Here is a 15,969-nt window from a genome sequence, read left to right on the forward strand (position 1 = left end):
TCTCTTTTTACTTATTATCATGGGTGCAGCTAGGAGGCTAGTAACCCTTTAAAATTTTTAAAGTTTTATATTAGTAAAAGTAAAACTGTACTTTGCCCCCTAAAAATAATAAAATTTTGATTTAATCCTTTAAAAATTATGAAGATATAGGTTATTAAAATAGCGAAATTGTATTTTTACTATCATAAAAATTATAATTTAATTTCGACCCCCTAAAAAACATTTCTGGCTTCGCCCATGCTTATTTTGTACTGTATTCTTTTTTCTACTATTATTGTTGTTGTTAAAACTTCTAAAATTTTGGTTACCATTATTAACATTTCCAACATGGGTGTTCCTTTTTCTATCATTACACATTAATGCCATGTTTGGTTGGGTGTATTGGCATAGCCAATACATCCCTAATCGGTGGGCCCCACTAATCCCTTTTTATTCCGTCGTTTGGTTCAATGTATTGCTAATAGGTGAAAATCACCGATTTCTAGTCCCTCCCTTTTGCCCAGATTAGATGCCTCTTCAGTTTCCCCTCCCTGTTTTACCCTCTGCCTCAACCCGAATCCAACTCCATTTTCTTCTTCACTTTCAACCCAGATCAAATCTGCCTCTATTTCTAAAACTAAAGAGAACCCTTTTTCTTCTTCACCATCTTTCATCTATGTATCAATCTTTTCCCTTTCGATTTTCTTGAATTCTGTGGTTTCAATCTTTGATGCTTTCAGTTTAAAAGATCGGGTGGGGACGGTGCTCCAGTTACAAGTGCTCTCACTTGCTCTGCTCTTCTTGCTTTACTCTGCTTTGGGTCTTTAAATAATAAGAAAGGTTCATACTTTTGGCCTGATCCTGTTCTTGAATTAGTTCTGCTTTTAGCTTTTGTTGAAGAATTTTTGTTGTATTACTTGCAAAGAAAGGATACAAGTGGGATTGAGAATAGATATTTTGATCTTTTATGTGTTCCCATAGCAATTTGTGTGGTTTCAACAATGTTAGAATTGAGATCTAACAGGTCCATTTACTCGAAATCGGTACGAGGTATTGGGTTGATTTTACACGGAACATGGTTTGTGCAAATGGGATTTTCATTTTACACTAATTTGATGGTTCATGGATGTAGCTTACATGAAAAAAGTAGAGGGAATTATACTAGTAAATGCAGAAGTCACCCTGATTATCATAGAGCAAGGTCTATTGCCACATTGCAATTCAATTGCCATCTTGCTTTGCTTGTGGTTCTGGTTGTTGGGATGTTATCACTTATTGGCAAAAGAAACGGTGTTGTTGTTGGTGCTTCAAGGGATGGTTTGCGGTATAAGCCATTAGGGGCTGAAATACAGCTAATGGATAGTAATGGGGGGAATTTCACTTTGGATTCTGATGATGATCTCGACAGTGGGATTAAAGAAGAAGATGATTTGGTGAAAGAGAAGTCGGCTGTTGTGGAATTGGGTGGTAATGGCCATGCTTCACATGTCTGAGGTAAACATTTAGTGGTTTCTTTCGGATAGCTGGGTGAAAAACATTGTAATTTTATTCTTTTGTAATGATATTAGTGAATAAGTGATGATTGACTTTGCATAAACTAAAATATACCCGTTTGTTTGTTGTTTTGGTCAATGAGATTTGAGTTCTATTTCGTGTTCTATCTGATTTTGATTCTCGTATGTTAATGCAGTTTTCGAGTTTAAAAATTGTATTGAGTGGTTGCCTATATCATAGTATTTGACATGATTGTAATTCCTTTGGATAGTTGAACCTTTTCCAATATCTAGTCATACTTTGGATAGTTAAATGGCATTCGGCACTTGTATATATTTAGAGAGTCATACTTCATAGTTCATGCCCATATTTGAATGATGTTTATATTTTAAAAACTTCTAAATAATGCTTATTTTGCACTGGTTTGTCATACTGGTCGGGTATTTGTTCTATTCTCATTTCCTGACAATTAAGTATTTAAGTTGTATCTGCTCTCAGTAGGATGGCTATCTTATGTAGAACAAATCAGGATGCTCATCTTGCAGTTCTTTTTCTTTTCCCTCTATATTCCACTGTTCTTTTATTTCCAAATAAATGGCATTTAATTTGTTGCAATTAACTCACAGATAACTAAGCAAATTCAGGCTGTTAACGAGGTTTACAAGTTTCACAATCTTCCCGAGTTCTATAAGGTCTGTGACGTTATAATTAATTGCCAAGTCTAATCAATACTTCATAAAATGCAGAGCAATGATCTTATTCTTTGACATTGACCCAAATACCCAACAGGTATGCTATGCCTTTACTTTCTACATCATTACATCTATTCTAACAAAGAAATTGTTTGGGATTAAGCTTTGGGTTGTGTTGGCTATCACTAGAGCTTCTGGATTGTTAAAGCAATTGCTGGTTTTGATTAATTACATCTATGGTCTGTACAATAGGAGGATTGAATTGCTTTGCACGTCATCAAGGTTTTTCCTTTTAGAGTTTCTAGTTTGCTTGAGCTTAAAATGTGGATGTGTTTTAGTAGCATTTTGTCTTTATATGTTTCTTACAAAAGTTCCTCTTATGTGCCTTTTACTTTTGTGAATCATGAGGATATTGATGGAACTTGAGCTTCAGTTTAGGTTTCTGGATTGGAGTGTTTCTCCTTGTATTAGGGCTGTTAATACCACCCTGTGTTTATCTCAAAGCTAAAGATACGAGGTGTCAAACTACATTTCTTTCTGCTTTCATTTAAATGGGGCCTGCTTGCTACTGCTGCCATTATTGTGTTGAAAACCTTGTTTCTGTAGGAAGTCTCCAATGATACCGTAATGTTGTTACTGACTATTATTGTAGTGAGTGTTGGAGCATTTCAGAATTAGTTCGTTTGATTAGTGCTTTTTTTTTGCCTCATATTTTGTGTAGATAGCTGTTCTGACTTGCTTGAGCATCATATGTTTCATGTATGTTGAGTGCATTGTTTCAGTCCCTATATTGTGAGCCAAAATTGGAGGTTATGCTATTTCACTGCTGCTGCTGTTGGCGCTGCTAACTATGAATTCTATTTTTATCTTGAAAACAGGTTGTGGTGGTTGATCCAGAGGCGTATACCTATGATGATGAGGTGCTAAAGAAAGCTGAAGCTATGGGCAAGCCAGGTCTTGTGGAGATATATGCCAAAGAAGACAGTTTCATCTTTACAGTTGAATCCACTGGTGCGATCAAAGCTTCTCAGTTGGTTCTTAATGCTATAGAAATCCTGAAACAGAAGCTGGATGCAGTTCGCCTGTCTGAGGATACTGTGGAAGCTGATGATCAGTTTGGTGAACTAGGTGCCCATATGCGAGGAGGATGATCTGCTTGTAATTAAGAACTAGCCATTGACATTTGTAGGTTTCAGAAAAGGCGTGTTTACATCTAACTAACTTCCTTTTGTTTAAAACTCTTGAGATATTTTGGGTAGAACAGACTACTTGTTTTCCTCGATGAAAATTGTCAGTTATATGCCATCTATTTTAAACTTAAAAGCCAGCAAAGCATGGACTGGCAAATGATTTAGCCTGTAGCTTATTACTTTGTCCAAACTATCAGCCTTTGTATTTATGTTTCTGCTTTGTTGTTTCTTCCCACCAGTGATTCATCAGTGAGCTTTTAGCTGGTTGAAATGTATAGTAGCATTTCGCTTTTTGCCTCTATTGTATGTCGAGATTAAGTTTCCCTTTGGCTTCGTCAAGTTGTCATCTAGGTTTAAAAATGGTGGCTACAACTACAGTAGAAACTTATATGACTACAACTTTATTACTCCATTCTTATTCTGCTTTTCTACTTGAGCCTTTATGGAAGTTTTCAGAATTAAATTGACGGTCAAACTGATCAAACCATCAATTTTCGGTTCAATGAGTTCGTCCATCTTTAATCACGAGTTCAATTAATTTTTTTCTTGGTTCAACTGATTTACACTTATTTGTGAATCAATTGATCTAATTTGAACCGATACAGTTGAAACTAAATTTTACTTAATTTATGTAAATCTTGGCGGTCCAAGAATTCTCTTATCAACTTAAACATGAAACAAGCCAAAATAATACAATGACACGTTTAATAATCGTCTTCCTTGGCACGTATGTTTGGAACTCGGATTGAGTGTTTATGCGAATATAATTCTCAAGTTATATTTTGATTTTAGTAAATTCATATAAGAACATTTTATTATTAAGAATTTTATGAAATTATATATCATTATTAAATTATATTTAATATTAATTATTTTAAATTGTATAAATTCATATAAGAAAATTTATTATCAAGAATTTTATGAAATTATATATTATTATTAAATTATATGTAATAATAATTATTTTAAATTATACAAATTCATATAAGATAATTTATTAGTTATAATTATTTTAAATTTTATTAAATCATATATTTTAATTAAAATATATTTAATATTAATTATTTCAAATTATCTTTTATAGTATCATATATTATGATTTGAGTAAATTCATATAAGAATATTAATTATTAAGAATTTTATTAAATTATATATTTTAATTATAATATATTTAATAATAATTATGTTAATTTATATTTTATAGTATCATATATTATGATTTGAGTAAATTCATATAAGAATATTGATTATTAAGAATTTTATTAAATTATATATTTTAATTAAAATATATTTAATAATAATTATGTTTAAATATGATTAAATTATTTATTATTGATAATAATAATATTATTAAAATTTAAATAACAATAACAATAATCATTTACCAAAACAAATTTATGCTAAGGGTATTCTAGTCATTTTAGTTTTTTCCATTATGCTATTACACCTCTATTCCATTCAACCAAACACAAGATTACTATTACGCCTCTATTCCATTACATTCAACCAAACAGTTGATTTGCTATTACACCTCTATTCCATTACACCTCTATTCCAATACACCTCTAATCCAATACAGCGAACCAAAGTGCCCTAAGAGTTATAAAATACAAGTAATTTAACATTTGACTATATCCGGTAAAGGTTGAGAGTGATTAAACCATTGTCTAATTAGATTTTTAATAAACATTTATTTTACAAATTAATTTTTAGATAAATATATTAATTGAGATTTTATGTATAATTGAAAAAAAAATTATTTTGTTAAATAGTGTCCAAGAAACATAAACAAAGATAATTTTATTTAATTAAAGTTGAAAAGTCCAAGGCCAAAAATAATTTTGTCTAAATAAAGTCCAAAAGCTAAAAGCTCAAAAATAATATGGAAACCTAAAAACCAAACCGATTTAACACGGTTCAATAATAACTAATTTCTTGTGTCCATTTATTCGATTTTGGTTCAGGAAACGAAAAAAACGAATACCTCAATTCGTTTCGAACTCATCTCACCCCTGTTTACAATGGTATGTTGTTATAAGTTTTACAATTTTATTTTATGTTATTTTTTAATTAATGTTGTAATTATAATTTTATAAAAAGTTGTAATTTATAATGATAATTTCTTGTTATTTATTATGATTTTATAACTGTTTAGGGTTACACACAAAATTAATGGACAATTATAACCTCCACCACTTGAGCTCGTTTAGAATTACATGCAAAATTAATGGAAAATTATAGCTTCCATCGCTTAAGATTTGTGTAACAAAAGGAAAAAGGTCAAGAGAAATTAATTATTATAGTGTTCTTCTTCATCAAATTCGATGGACGACTCCAACTCAATATTAAATAATTCTCTATAAATTTTGATTTGCATAATACAAAGATCTTGAATTTTTAAATTTTATTTAATGAAGCTTCTATATAATTTTAAATATTAATATTTAATTTATTAATTTTAATATATTAAAATCATAATTAATTTTATATATTATTGATCTACAATTACAAATTAAATTTGTTCTCAATGTTCAAAATATTTTTTTATTTTTAAAATATAAATTCTATTTATTCAAACTTAAAGTGTTGAAGTAGGATGCATTTAATATATTAATAAATAATATAAATGTTAAATTACACTTTACATTTAATTTCAAGTACATTTTCATTGTCTATTGTTTCTTATGATACAAATATATTTACAATATAAATGTTTCAAAAAATTAATATTAGTTTTTTTTTAAATGCCGAAAATTAATTAATTAAAAATATTTAAAATGCCGAAAATTAATCTGAATGGATCAACAGGCGGGTGCCGAGTTCCCCAAGAATGGCAGCAGCCTGAAAACATTCGGCAGCTTCTTCTAGCGACAATGGGGTGCCTTCAGCTTTGAGAAGCAGACCGAGATTATACCATGCTGATGGATTCATTCTATCAACTCGGAGAGTATTCATCAAAAAGCTTTTTACAACTGCATCGGGTTGACATTTGAGTTGTCTGAGCACACCAGCTGCTGATATCAAGCTTGGGGCATGATCGAGATCGATACCCAAAGCGCTCTGAAAAGCCTTAGAGCTTCTTTCAGCAGTCCTTTTCTTTCATAAAGTACACCTGCAAAATAAAATCTAGAGTTGTCACTTGTTGTTTTTTTGTATATAGAAGTGCGACTCGGCCATAGGCCGGGAAAATTTCTAGTACCATGTAATACAACGATGATAACATAAATCAAGGAACGAAAAACCTTACCAGTGGCATGATTTCTAACAGCAGAGAAAGAACTAATGGCATTCGATTTTGAAAGACAAATCTCAGCATCTTGCCATCTTGACAAGCTTATGTAGAGATAAGCTAGATCATGCCATATTTCCTGTTCAAAACTTCTAGAATAGCATCCGCAATCCTGTTAACAATTATTCGAAAAGATAAGTTGTTTTTTGACGTTGTTTCCCGGAAAGTATTTTCTCTCAGAAAATGAAAGAAGAAATAGATTATAAATGATTTCATGCTCTAATGACACAACAAGCTTTTGTTAAGTTTTAAGTGGTTGTATTGACCGTCAAATCCGGCAACAATGATTTCCCTCTGCCATTTACAACCTACCCATTCAGACAATAAAAAAGCCTCAAATTTGCATCACTCGCAGCTATCCGGGTGATGGCAAGTCATACAGGCGAGACAAAGATGATTATTCTAACAATCATTTCTGAAGATTTACCAATCTAATTACAGAAACCGACTCATCTCCTAAATAGAAAAACCGTTTTAAGATTCTTCCAAGAACATAGAAGTCAACAAAAATTATAAGCACTGCATAGGAATGTTAAACAATAAACAGACCTTATGAAGTTTCTTCCCGGAACCAAAGCTTTTATTCTGTACGTGAAGAATGCCAAGAAGTTCAGGATACGTGTCAAAAGCGTTTTTGAGCTATCCCTGTGCAAGTTGAATCTTAGCTTTGGTGTGCAACAATTCTCTTTGGTCCCATTTTCCGGTTTGATCCAAGGAGGCATTGAGAATGGTTTCACTATCCATAAAACGTTTTTGAGCTGACAATACGCGGGCCAATAACAACCACCCCTTAATGTTAAAACCGCCTTCTAGTTTTAGTAATGACTTTGCATAATAAAGTGCACCTTCCAATTTTCTCTGCTCAACATTTTCCAGGCTCAGATGATAAAGAATATTAGGGTCTTTCATGCTTGTAATATTCCTGGCCTTTTCCAAGGTCTGAAGTGCCTTAGACCATCTGGCAACCCTCTCAAAATCGGTACTGCTGACTTTGAATGTGTCGAATGAGCCACGCCTAATAAAAGGTTAGCAATACCTTCCAACTCACTGCATTCATTGTCCAGGCTTTCAAGGGATCTATGAGCAAAATTAATTCCTTCTTCCAAAAGATTAGGTTGTTCCCGCAAATTCTCGATGCCATTAACAACGCTGGAACACAGTGTGGATCCTCTATACTGTGCAACAATTTTCACAATAGATTCAAAGCAACCAAATCTTCACCTGCTCCATAAGAACATAAAGCTATGGTATCTTTCTTTGCGACAAATAAACCCTGGAAGTAGTTCTTCTATTTGGTTAGCCAAAGCCCTCAAATCCCCATACAAGGAGAGAGCAAATGACAGATGATCCAATATTGATGGATCCCATTCAATTCTTTCAAAGAAACTTTTTTAATAGTATCATTAACAAAAGTATAGCTTCCTCTATGTTATTTCTAGGGATGAAGGAACCGTCCATTTGCGAGCAGAGATTTGGAGGCAGTGCTTCACCTCCATAATACAAAAGAAATATGGCAAACTGTTTTTGAATCCTTGCAATAGTTTCAGCATCAAGATTCCACTGATGGAGAAGAGCCTGCCGGTAGGACAAGATTGCTTCATGTGGAGAATCACTACATTTCCATAATTCTGGAAGCATCTCGACTGCCTCGTTTAGAGTCTCCTGCAGTTTACAGTCAGCACTAAAGTTTTCAGGCAAGCCTTGTGGTATTGAAGATTCAACTATGTCCAGAATAACTTTGCAGGTTTGAGCAGCTTCTTCAAGAATGATTGGAAATGTACATTAGCTATGCAATGTTGAATGAATTGTGCTCAATGATATAAGTGAGAAACATGAAGGGATCTGATAAAACCATGCTCAATGATGACATACTTGACAAACCACATTCCAAACAACAAAGAAGTTTGTAGGGGAAAACAAAAGAAAAAAAAGAAGCATAGAAGCTAGATGTTATAACAATGCAGCACTTAATTATAACTCCATCCATACAAATACAAAGTTGATGTGATGTGAGATTTATGTACTAATACATAAAAGATCACCTCTAAACCTTTGCAGATGCTGCAATTATTTTGCTTTCAGAAATATTGCTTCTAGCAGCAGACTAACAGTACGGATAGACATTTGTGGAGGAGCATCGTCATGTGATCGTCTCTTACTCTGTTCCACTCTTCATGAAAGGGCAAGTTTCATTTTGGGAGTTATTGTTGCGATATCTATTCCACCAAACACATGCAGTGCAGCTTCTATATTTCCTTTCTGATATTCAATTCTTCCCAGCAATGCTCTTGCTTCCTGCAAATTGAAGACACCTCAGCTGAAAAGTACACAAATAAAAGCACTTATAAAACCACCTCAACTAATTTCCAACACTAAATTGGAAAAAAAAAATGGAATAGGCATAAATGAGGGCACTAATTGGAAATAATAGACAAGATAAATAACTGCGAGCTTCAAATGAATATACTATGATCAGTTTCTCAAACACTCTGTATTAACAAGGGTAAGGATATGTGAATAACCACAGGTGGAATGTACCATGAAAAGTAACAAATGGCCTAAGAATGCTTGAAGCAATATTATGGCATGGAAACCGTAATTTATGAGCTAAAAGAAGCAATTTTAAGTGTTAACCAGTTACTCATTTAAAAGCTTTATAAAAATGGACAACTTCTGGCTTTTGTTAGAACAATGTGACTAGGTAGCAGAATTTGCATAATTTTTTGAGTTTATATTGTAAAAGAGAAAACTATATGGCATTCAAAGTTAAACTAATAACTTCAAGCCTAAAAATCATATCAAAGAAGACAAGAGGTATAATTGTATTGTCATATCTTTGAGCAAAGCAGAATAAGCAGATAATATGGCAAAAAACCTACTATTACAGTACAAAAAATCTTAGAAGCGAAAGAAAAGACCTGCAAAACTCCTAAACAATGGCTTTAATAGACATCAAACACACCTAAAACCAGATTTGAGAGGCATCATGAGGTTAATTTTAAAAGAAACATACATAAATCAATATGCCAACACCAATTTTCGCGACAAAGTATAATCCCCCTAAGACTTAAAAAGCCATCAATGGCGAACAAAACTACTCCAGAAACCAACTTGAAATCTGAAAGAAGAAACAAACCTTATAATTCAGTGAACTGCTTTCACGCAGAGACAATTCAGCTTCTTCTATATTCCTAATATCTGGCTTTTTCTCACTATTTTCGGCAACAAGGGATTCTGAGATCATTTTGTCTTATTTTCTTAATTGATTTCTGGTGCATAAACACTTGATTATCTGTCCCAAAACCCCTCCTAAATCCACCTCTTCTAGGCTTTTCAATCCTTATTTTATTCTTCATCTTGTTTCACTTCTCCAAAACCTACAAGAAAAAATGAACAAGAATGATAACATTATCATAACATGAACAGTATAGTTCCAAAGGGTAAATAACTAACACAAAGTATACATACAATATGATCATCAATGCAATCATACTAGTCCACATTCCATAAACAGTAAAAGTTCAAGCTTTTGGCACATAAAACAGAATACAAGAATCAAATTTTGATATATGTAAAAATGAACAAGAACCTTTTTTCTTTCCTTTGTACTATAAATTCAGCTTAAAACTCAACACCCAGAATTCAAAATTAAAAGATTATTAATCAACACAAAAAACCCACCAATAAATCATCAATACCAACACCACCCATCAGTTTTATTGAAGATTGCCCCTTCGAACCCAAGCTATTAAAAAAAAAGTCACTTTGAAAACTAAAAATTAATCAATCAAGTACGCATCCAATGCCAATTCCTTGAACAACCTGTTTTTTTTTTTTTAATTTCCTTTTCTATTATCAGGAAATTTCCTTTTAACTCTTTTGGCCTACATTTTGTACTAAATGAGGGAGAAGATTTGGATTAAAATTACAAAAAATTTAAAGAGAAAATATCGATTAATCAAAATCAAAACGTAGAATCAAATAACGTAGCTTAGCATAGTCGGAAATGGGGATTCTGGCAGTTCACCTTAACGACGGTGGTCTGGCGTAGCCAATTTTACGCCACGTGTGATGTTTTTTCATTATTTTAGTGCTGGATTTTTACAGTTATTGAGTATGGACATTTATTCATTGCTTAGAAAAAGCACATCCGATTTCAAAAGTACTTTTAAAAGAAAAATAAGTTACTTTTAGCTGAAATTTTTAGCTTTAGCTGAAATTTTTAGCTTTTCAAAAAATTTTTAGCCTTTCAAAGGGTGAAGCTAAAAATTTTAACTTTTCCTCTCCCAAAAGTACTTTTGGTACTTAATTACTTTTTTATCCTTTTAATAATATATTACTTTTTTTTCTTGGTACTTAATTATAAATATGTTAAAATCATTAATTAAAAATAAAAAAATATTTTTTAAAATACTAAGTACAAATATTTAATGGTTATATTTAAATATTTAAAATATAATTTATATATTCTAATTAAATTTTATAAATAATTAATATTTATTGCTTAAAAATATTTAAAATTTATATTTCATATATTAAAATATTAACAACAAATTATAATAAATTTTTTATATTCTTACTAAAATATAATAATATTAACTAATTTAAATATTATTTAAATACATTTTTGTTACTTGATAATAACATGTCTAAAATGGACATTTTATTTCTCAAAAGCACTTTTTGACAGTAATGCTAAACACTCAAATTTAAAATCAAACTTTTCAAAAACACTTATCAAAAGCACTTTTCCACAGTACTTTTTAAAAGCATTGCCAAATTAGCCCTACATTGATTCTTGTGTGAGGGATAAGTTATCATATAAAAGGATTTTTGCTAAAATTATGGACAAAACTGTAAATTTGGAGTCACACGGTCGTGTGGAAGGGTTATGCGATCATGTAATAGACTGTGGTCGTGTGACATTTGCAAAAATTAACTTATAGGGAAGACATGGTCATGTGGCAGGCCATGTGGAGGTTTTCCAGTCATGTGAGATTCGAACTATCCTAAGGTTTCAAAGGTATATGGTCGTGTGGTCCACACGCCCATGTAGCCTTAATTTGTCCCGATTCACTTGTAAAAGAACACACAATGGCAAGAAATGGATTCTAATTAGGAAATAATTGGATCAATTCCTAGGTTTGTAAACCTTAGGGGCATCACTTGTGATTTTCCTAAAGCTGACCAAATTTCAAAAGAATATGGAAAGGAAGGGTGTGATTTAAACTTAGGAACACAATGGAGGAAGGCTATCTCTTAGCCATTGGGCTATTGCCCATTTCTTCTCTAATTTTTATTCCCAACAATATACATTTTGTGTTTGCCGAAATCTCAAAATTAAAAGGGGAATGAGGGGGCTCGAACTTGGGTAAGCAAGAGGGAGAGATTAACGCTTAATCATTAGGTTGTTGCCCATTTCTTACTTAATTTTGTCGCTTAACCGAACTTATGTTTTGGGGTGTCACAAGGGAGGAAGGCGCTTGGGTAAGCAAGGGGGAGAGACTAAAGCTTAATCATTAGGTTGTTGCCCATTTGGTACTTAATTTTGTTGCTTAATCAAACTTATGTTTTAGGGTGTTACAGTCGAAATTAAATAAAAACAAAAGAGGAAGGAGGGACTCAAACCTAAGACCTCCAAGGGATCTAATGTGCTAACCATTAGGCCTAAGTCTATTTCTTATTTAGTTTTTATCCCCCAATAGTATTTATTTTAGTGTGGTTTTTATCCTAGGTTGCTGATGTTGGGTCGCCGGCACCCCTATGGCGCAGCGAAAAAAATAAAATCTGGCGATCCTAACCAAAGATCCATGTGTGAAGAACGAATCGGGGTGATAAAGGTTACGAAATAACTGAATGTTTATTCTGAGTAGACAGCAACGTCTCAACAACGTGTAGTCAGATCTACAGTCGAACCAAGCCGTAATCTATCGAGACCCCGACCTTTACGTAATCCACCCAGTTGACTACGAACGAAAGAAATCAGAAATCCCCAAAATAGTTTTTAAGAGTGATTTTTCTTTGACGGCTGCTAGACCCAAAACAAAGACAAACGGGATTCATATATATCTTTTTATTTTAGGGTTTTTAGGAATTAAATAAATATAATAATATTTTAAACTGAAAATTATAATTACATTAATTATAATATAATTTCGGTAAACTATATATTTATTTGAATTCATATGCTAACCAAATTCATGTCCTCATTATGCGTACAACAACCTTGTACATAATGTGTTGGAAATTTGATTACCGAATTAAATTAATTCTATAATTAATTTAATTCAAGCTACCCCAAAAACAATATCAACTATGGTTTATTCCATTCATTTCAACTATAGGGTGTGACCCTGTAGGTTCCTGTAATGTTAGCAGTAATACTAGAATGATTCCAATGTTACAAACAATGAGTGGCATCTAGCAATGCATCATTGCTACCTAAGTCACAAGAGATCATGATTCGACATAACATTTTTATGATTAACCTTTTAAGCAATAATCATTAAGTCCTTTTGTCTCTGGATTGGACACAAGTCATGGAATAGTCACACTTGCATAGTCCATTCCATATTCCTTGATATCTTAAGCAGACTATGATATACAAATAAGTATGACATCTCATATCAACTTATTTGAGCATGGCCATGCATTTCTAGTCTCACTTAATCAAGTGGCCTAAGATATTACTACCATTATGTAGGAGGGACTTATTCTATATCGACCAACCATATCCCTTTACATCGATTGTGGTATATCCAACATCAGCCTTTATAGAACAATCAGTTATGGTGTACGTTTGACTGTATCAAAATATACTACTCACGATGTTGGGATTATGATGATCTCAAGTCTGAGGATCATATACATATTAATCACTATGAGTAATGTCGTGACAATTACATAATAATCCAAGAAACATACTCATAATGGGTCAGTCCAATATGTTGTTCTCTAACACACATATTCATGTATCGATTCTGACATTCCATATCAATGACAACTCTTTATCATCAATCAACTACATGTTAGTCTTAATGCATTATCGTTGTCCTATCCAACAATAATACTTGACTAAGGATCTTTTAAGAATAATCATATTATTCTTAGGACATTATTATAAAACAGTTTATTTATACACACAGAAAAGAAACTGAAATAATAATGGTAACGCCTTATATTAATAAACATGATAAATCAAGTATGTTATTACAACCATCTCATGATTGATCTTTAGGCATACTTTAACAGCTGGAAATAAAGAAAGAGAAATGGGAGGAATAAGGTTTGAACCTAGAAATTCTAAGATGGATGCACTATCAATTAACCATTCAACCTATGTCTTATTTCTTATCTAATTATTTCAGCTAACCCCCTATTTTTCGAGGTGTGACAAACTTGCATTTGCAAAAAGTAAAAAGAAATAATCTAGAGAGAAAAATAAGTATCGAGCTAATGTCGAGTGCTTTGGATGTCTTTTTTATTCTCATCTTTACAAGCTTGGAGTTCCCCTTGGTGTGGATCTCATCTTTGCAAGATTTGTTCATTAGCTTCCAAGTTGATTTCATACCATTTTCCTCTATTTCTTCCCTTAAATCATGACATCACTTGTTTGTAAGGTTTTAATTACGCTGCTCTATTGGATGCAGAAACTACGACAGAGTGAACTGTTTGCTGCTAGTTTTTGAATTAAAGATCATGCTCCACCGCACTGAATTAAATTTGGTGGAGCGAACTGTTTGTAACATTTTTCACTTGAACCAAATAAATAAAAAATAAATAATAAAAAAACAGTTTTAAGCATTCATGTTTCAAACAATATAAAAATTTATATAAAAGATTTAAAAAATAATATCAAAATATTATATTACTTCATTATTAATTAAAATAATCTTTGATCACTTTTCAATGTCATTGTTGTTTGAATATAATCTGGTATTGCCTTTTCAAAGAACCATTGATTTAATTCTTTATTTTTTAATATAATTCTAACTTATTAATGCTAACAATCTCTATTTTTCACCGGTAATTTTTCTTGTATGTTACTTAATCGAATATGAGTAACTACTAAATCTATTTATAAACTTAAACTTAAATTTTGATTGATATATAACTATAATATTAATTAAGTGATAATTAATATGTTTAGAGTTCTATTTCAAGCCATAACTCTATTATACCTCTATAAAATTAGCACATTTTAAAAATAAAATAAACACAACTTTTTATGTCAAAATTTTAACTAACAACTATAAATTAAATTATAACTATAATTATAATTAGCACAATTTTTTGCTATATTTTATACTTAAATTTTTATTCGGTAATAACTCAAATTTAAAATTAACATAAATCTTTTTAACTAATAGCTCTAAATTAAATTATAAATTTTTTAAAATTAATTTAGTATTGTGATGAAAAAAGAGAGTATTCTAATCAATTCAAAAGTTTCTCCAAACTCATGCTTCTATATATTCTAATTTCAGTGACACATGCAACGCATGTGATTTTACGTGTTTAATATTTAATTAGTTTTTAAATATTATATTTTTAACAGCATAATTAGCATAAAATATTATTTCTTGTTTGAATTACGAATATAATTAAAATATATTGACTTGTTAATTCAAATATTATAATAAAAATTTTCAAATAATAATTAAAACATTTTTAACATATTCAACATACAATAGAGTTTTACTTTATTTAATTAATGCAAATTAACATTATTGAAAATAATAGTTGATTAACACAAATAAACTTAATATTAATTAATTTATAATTAATATGCTTACAATTCTATTAAAATAATAATTTTATTTTACAAAACAAAATTAGCACAACTTTTTTTAAAATAAATGGCATAATGATAAATTTAGCCCTTAACACTCACATCTTTTGTCAAATTGACCCTTATTCTTTTTTTAAGCTAAATTTGGTCCTCAACCTTTTAAAAAGAGTCAAATTTAACCATCATCTTTTTAAAAAGCATCAATTTGCTATTTTTTAACTCAAAACTAACTAAAATCACTACAACAAAACAGGCTTTTAGCGGCGTTTTTTTAGGCCTATAGCAGTGCTTTTTAGCACCGCTAAAAGTACAAGCGCCGCAAAAAATGCCGCTGTAGACAATGTCGCTAATTTTGGCGGCATTTCTTTCACATAAACGCCGCTAAAGAACATGACATTTAGCGGCGCTTTTATCACAAACACCGCTAAAGATCATGACCTTTAGCGGCGTTCAAAGAGAAGCGCCGCTAAAGGCCATGTTCTTTAACGGGGCTCTTATCACAAACGCCGCTAAAGAACATGACCTTTAGCGGCG

At 31.5% G+C, this 15,969-nt stretch overlaps 2 protein-coding genes across 6 annotated transcripts; one reads left to right on the top strand and one right to left on the bottom strand.

Annotated features, from left to right (window-relative positions):
• The first annotated feature begins 454 nt into the window (after positions 1-454).
• Positions 455-3,590, top strand: LOC105765517 (DNA-directed RNA polymerases II, IV and V subunit 3-like). 5 transcript variants are annotated; one of them, XM_052633566.1, is made up of 4 exons: positions 456-1,473; positions 2,100-2,129; positions 2,220-2,262; positions 3,044-3,590. In XM_052633566.1, the coding sequence occupies exons 3-4, from the start codon at positions 2,224-2,226 to the stop codon at positions 3,314-3,316; spliced, it is 312 nt and encodes a 103-aa protein (XP_052489526.1). In that variant the 5' UTR covers positions 456-1,473; positions 2,100-2,129; positions 2,220-2,223; the 3' UTR covers positions 3,317-3,590. The 5 variants fall into 5 exon arrangements, with proteins under 5 accessions (XP_052489523.1, XP_052489526.1, XP_052489524.1 ...); XM_052633563.1 differs by lacking the exon at positions 2,220-2,262 and having other exon boundaries at positions 455-1,473; positions 2,100-2,165; XM_052633564.1 differs by having other exon boundaries at positions 457-1,473; positions 2,100-2,262.
• A 2,349-nt stretch (positions 3,591-5,939) lies between these two features.
• Positions 5,940-10,010, bottom strand: LOC105767955 (protein NPGR2). Its single transcript, XM_052633267.1, is given in 11 exon segments — positions 5,940-6,429; positions 6,432-6,467; positions 6,603-6,756; positions 7,194-7,624; positions 7,627-7,758; positions 7,761-7,888; positions 7,890-8,024; positions 8,026-8,401; positions 8,687-8,939; positions 9,781-9,957; positions 9,959-10,010. Coding segments are annotated over 11 exon segments (2,151 nt in total). The 5' UTR covers positions 10,001-10,010; the 3' UTR covers positions 5,940-6,142.
• Positions 10,011-15,969: the final 5,959 nt, after the last annotated feature.

This window comes from Gossypium raimondii, chromosome 7, assembly GCF_025698545.1.
Source record: "Gossypium raimondii isolate GPD5lz chromosome 7, ASM2569854v1, whole genome shotgun sequence".
NCBI classification, from domain to species: Eukaryota; Viridiplantae; Streptophyta; class Magnoliopsida; order Malvales; family Malvaceae; genus Gossypium; species Gossypium raimondii.

Bases quoted from the DNA above. Each gene is read 5' to 3' on its own strand.
- LOC105765517 (XM_052633563.1), top strand. From the start codon at position 1,450: ATGGCCATGCTTCACATGTCTGAG. The intron at 1,474-2,099 runs GTAAACATTTAG...ATTAACTCACAG, and splicing joins CCATGCTTCACATGTCTGAG to ATAACTAAGCAAATTCAGGC. The intron at 2,166-3,043 runs GTCTGTGACGTT...TCTTGAAAACAG, and splicing joins ATCTTCCCGAGTTCTATAAG to GTTGTGGTGGTTGATCCAGA.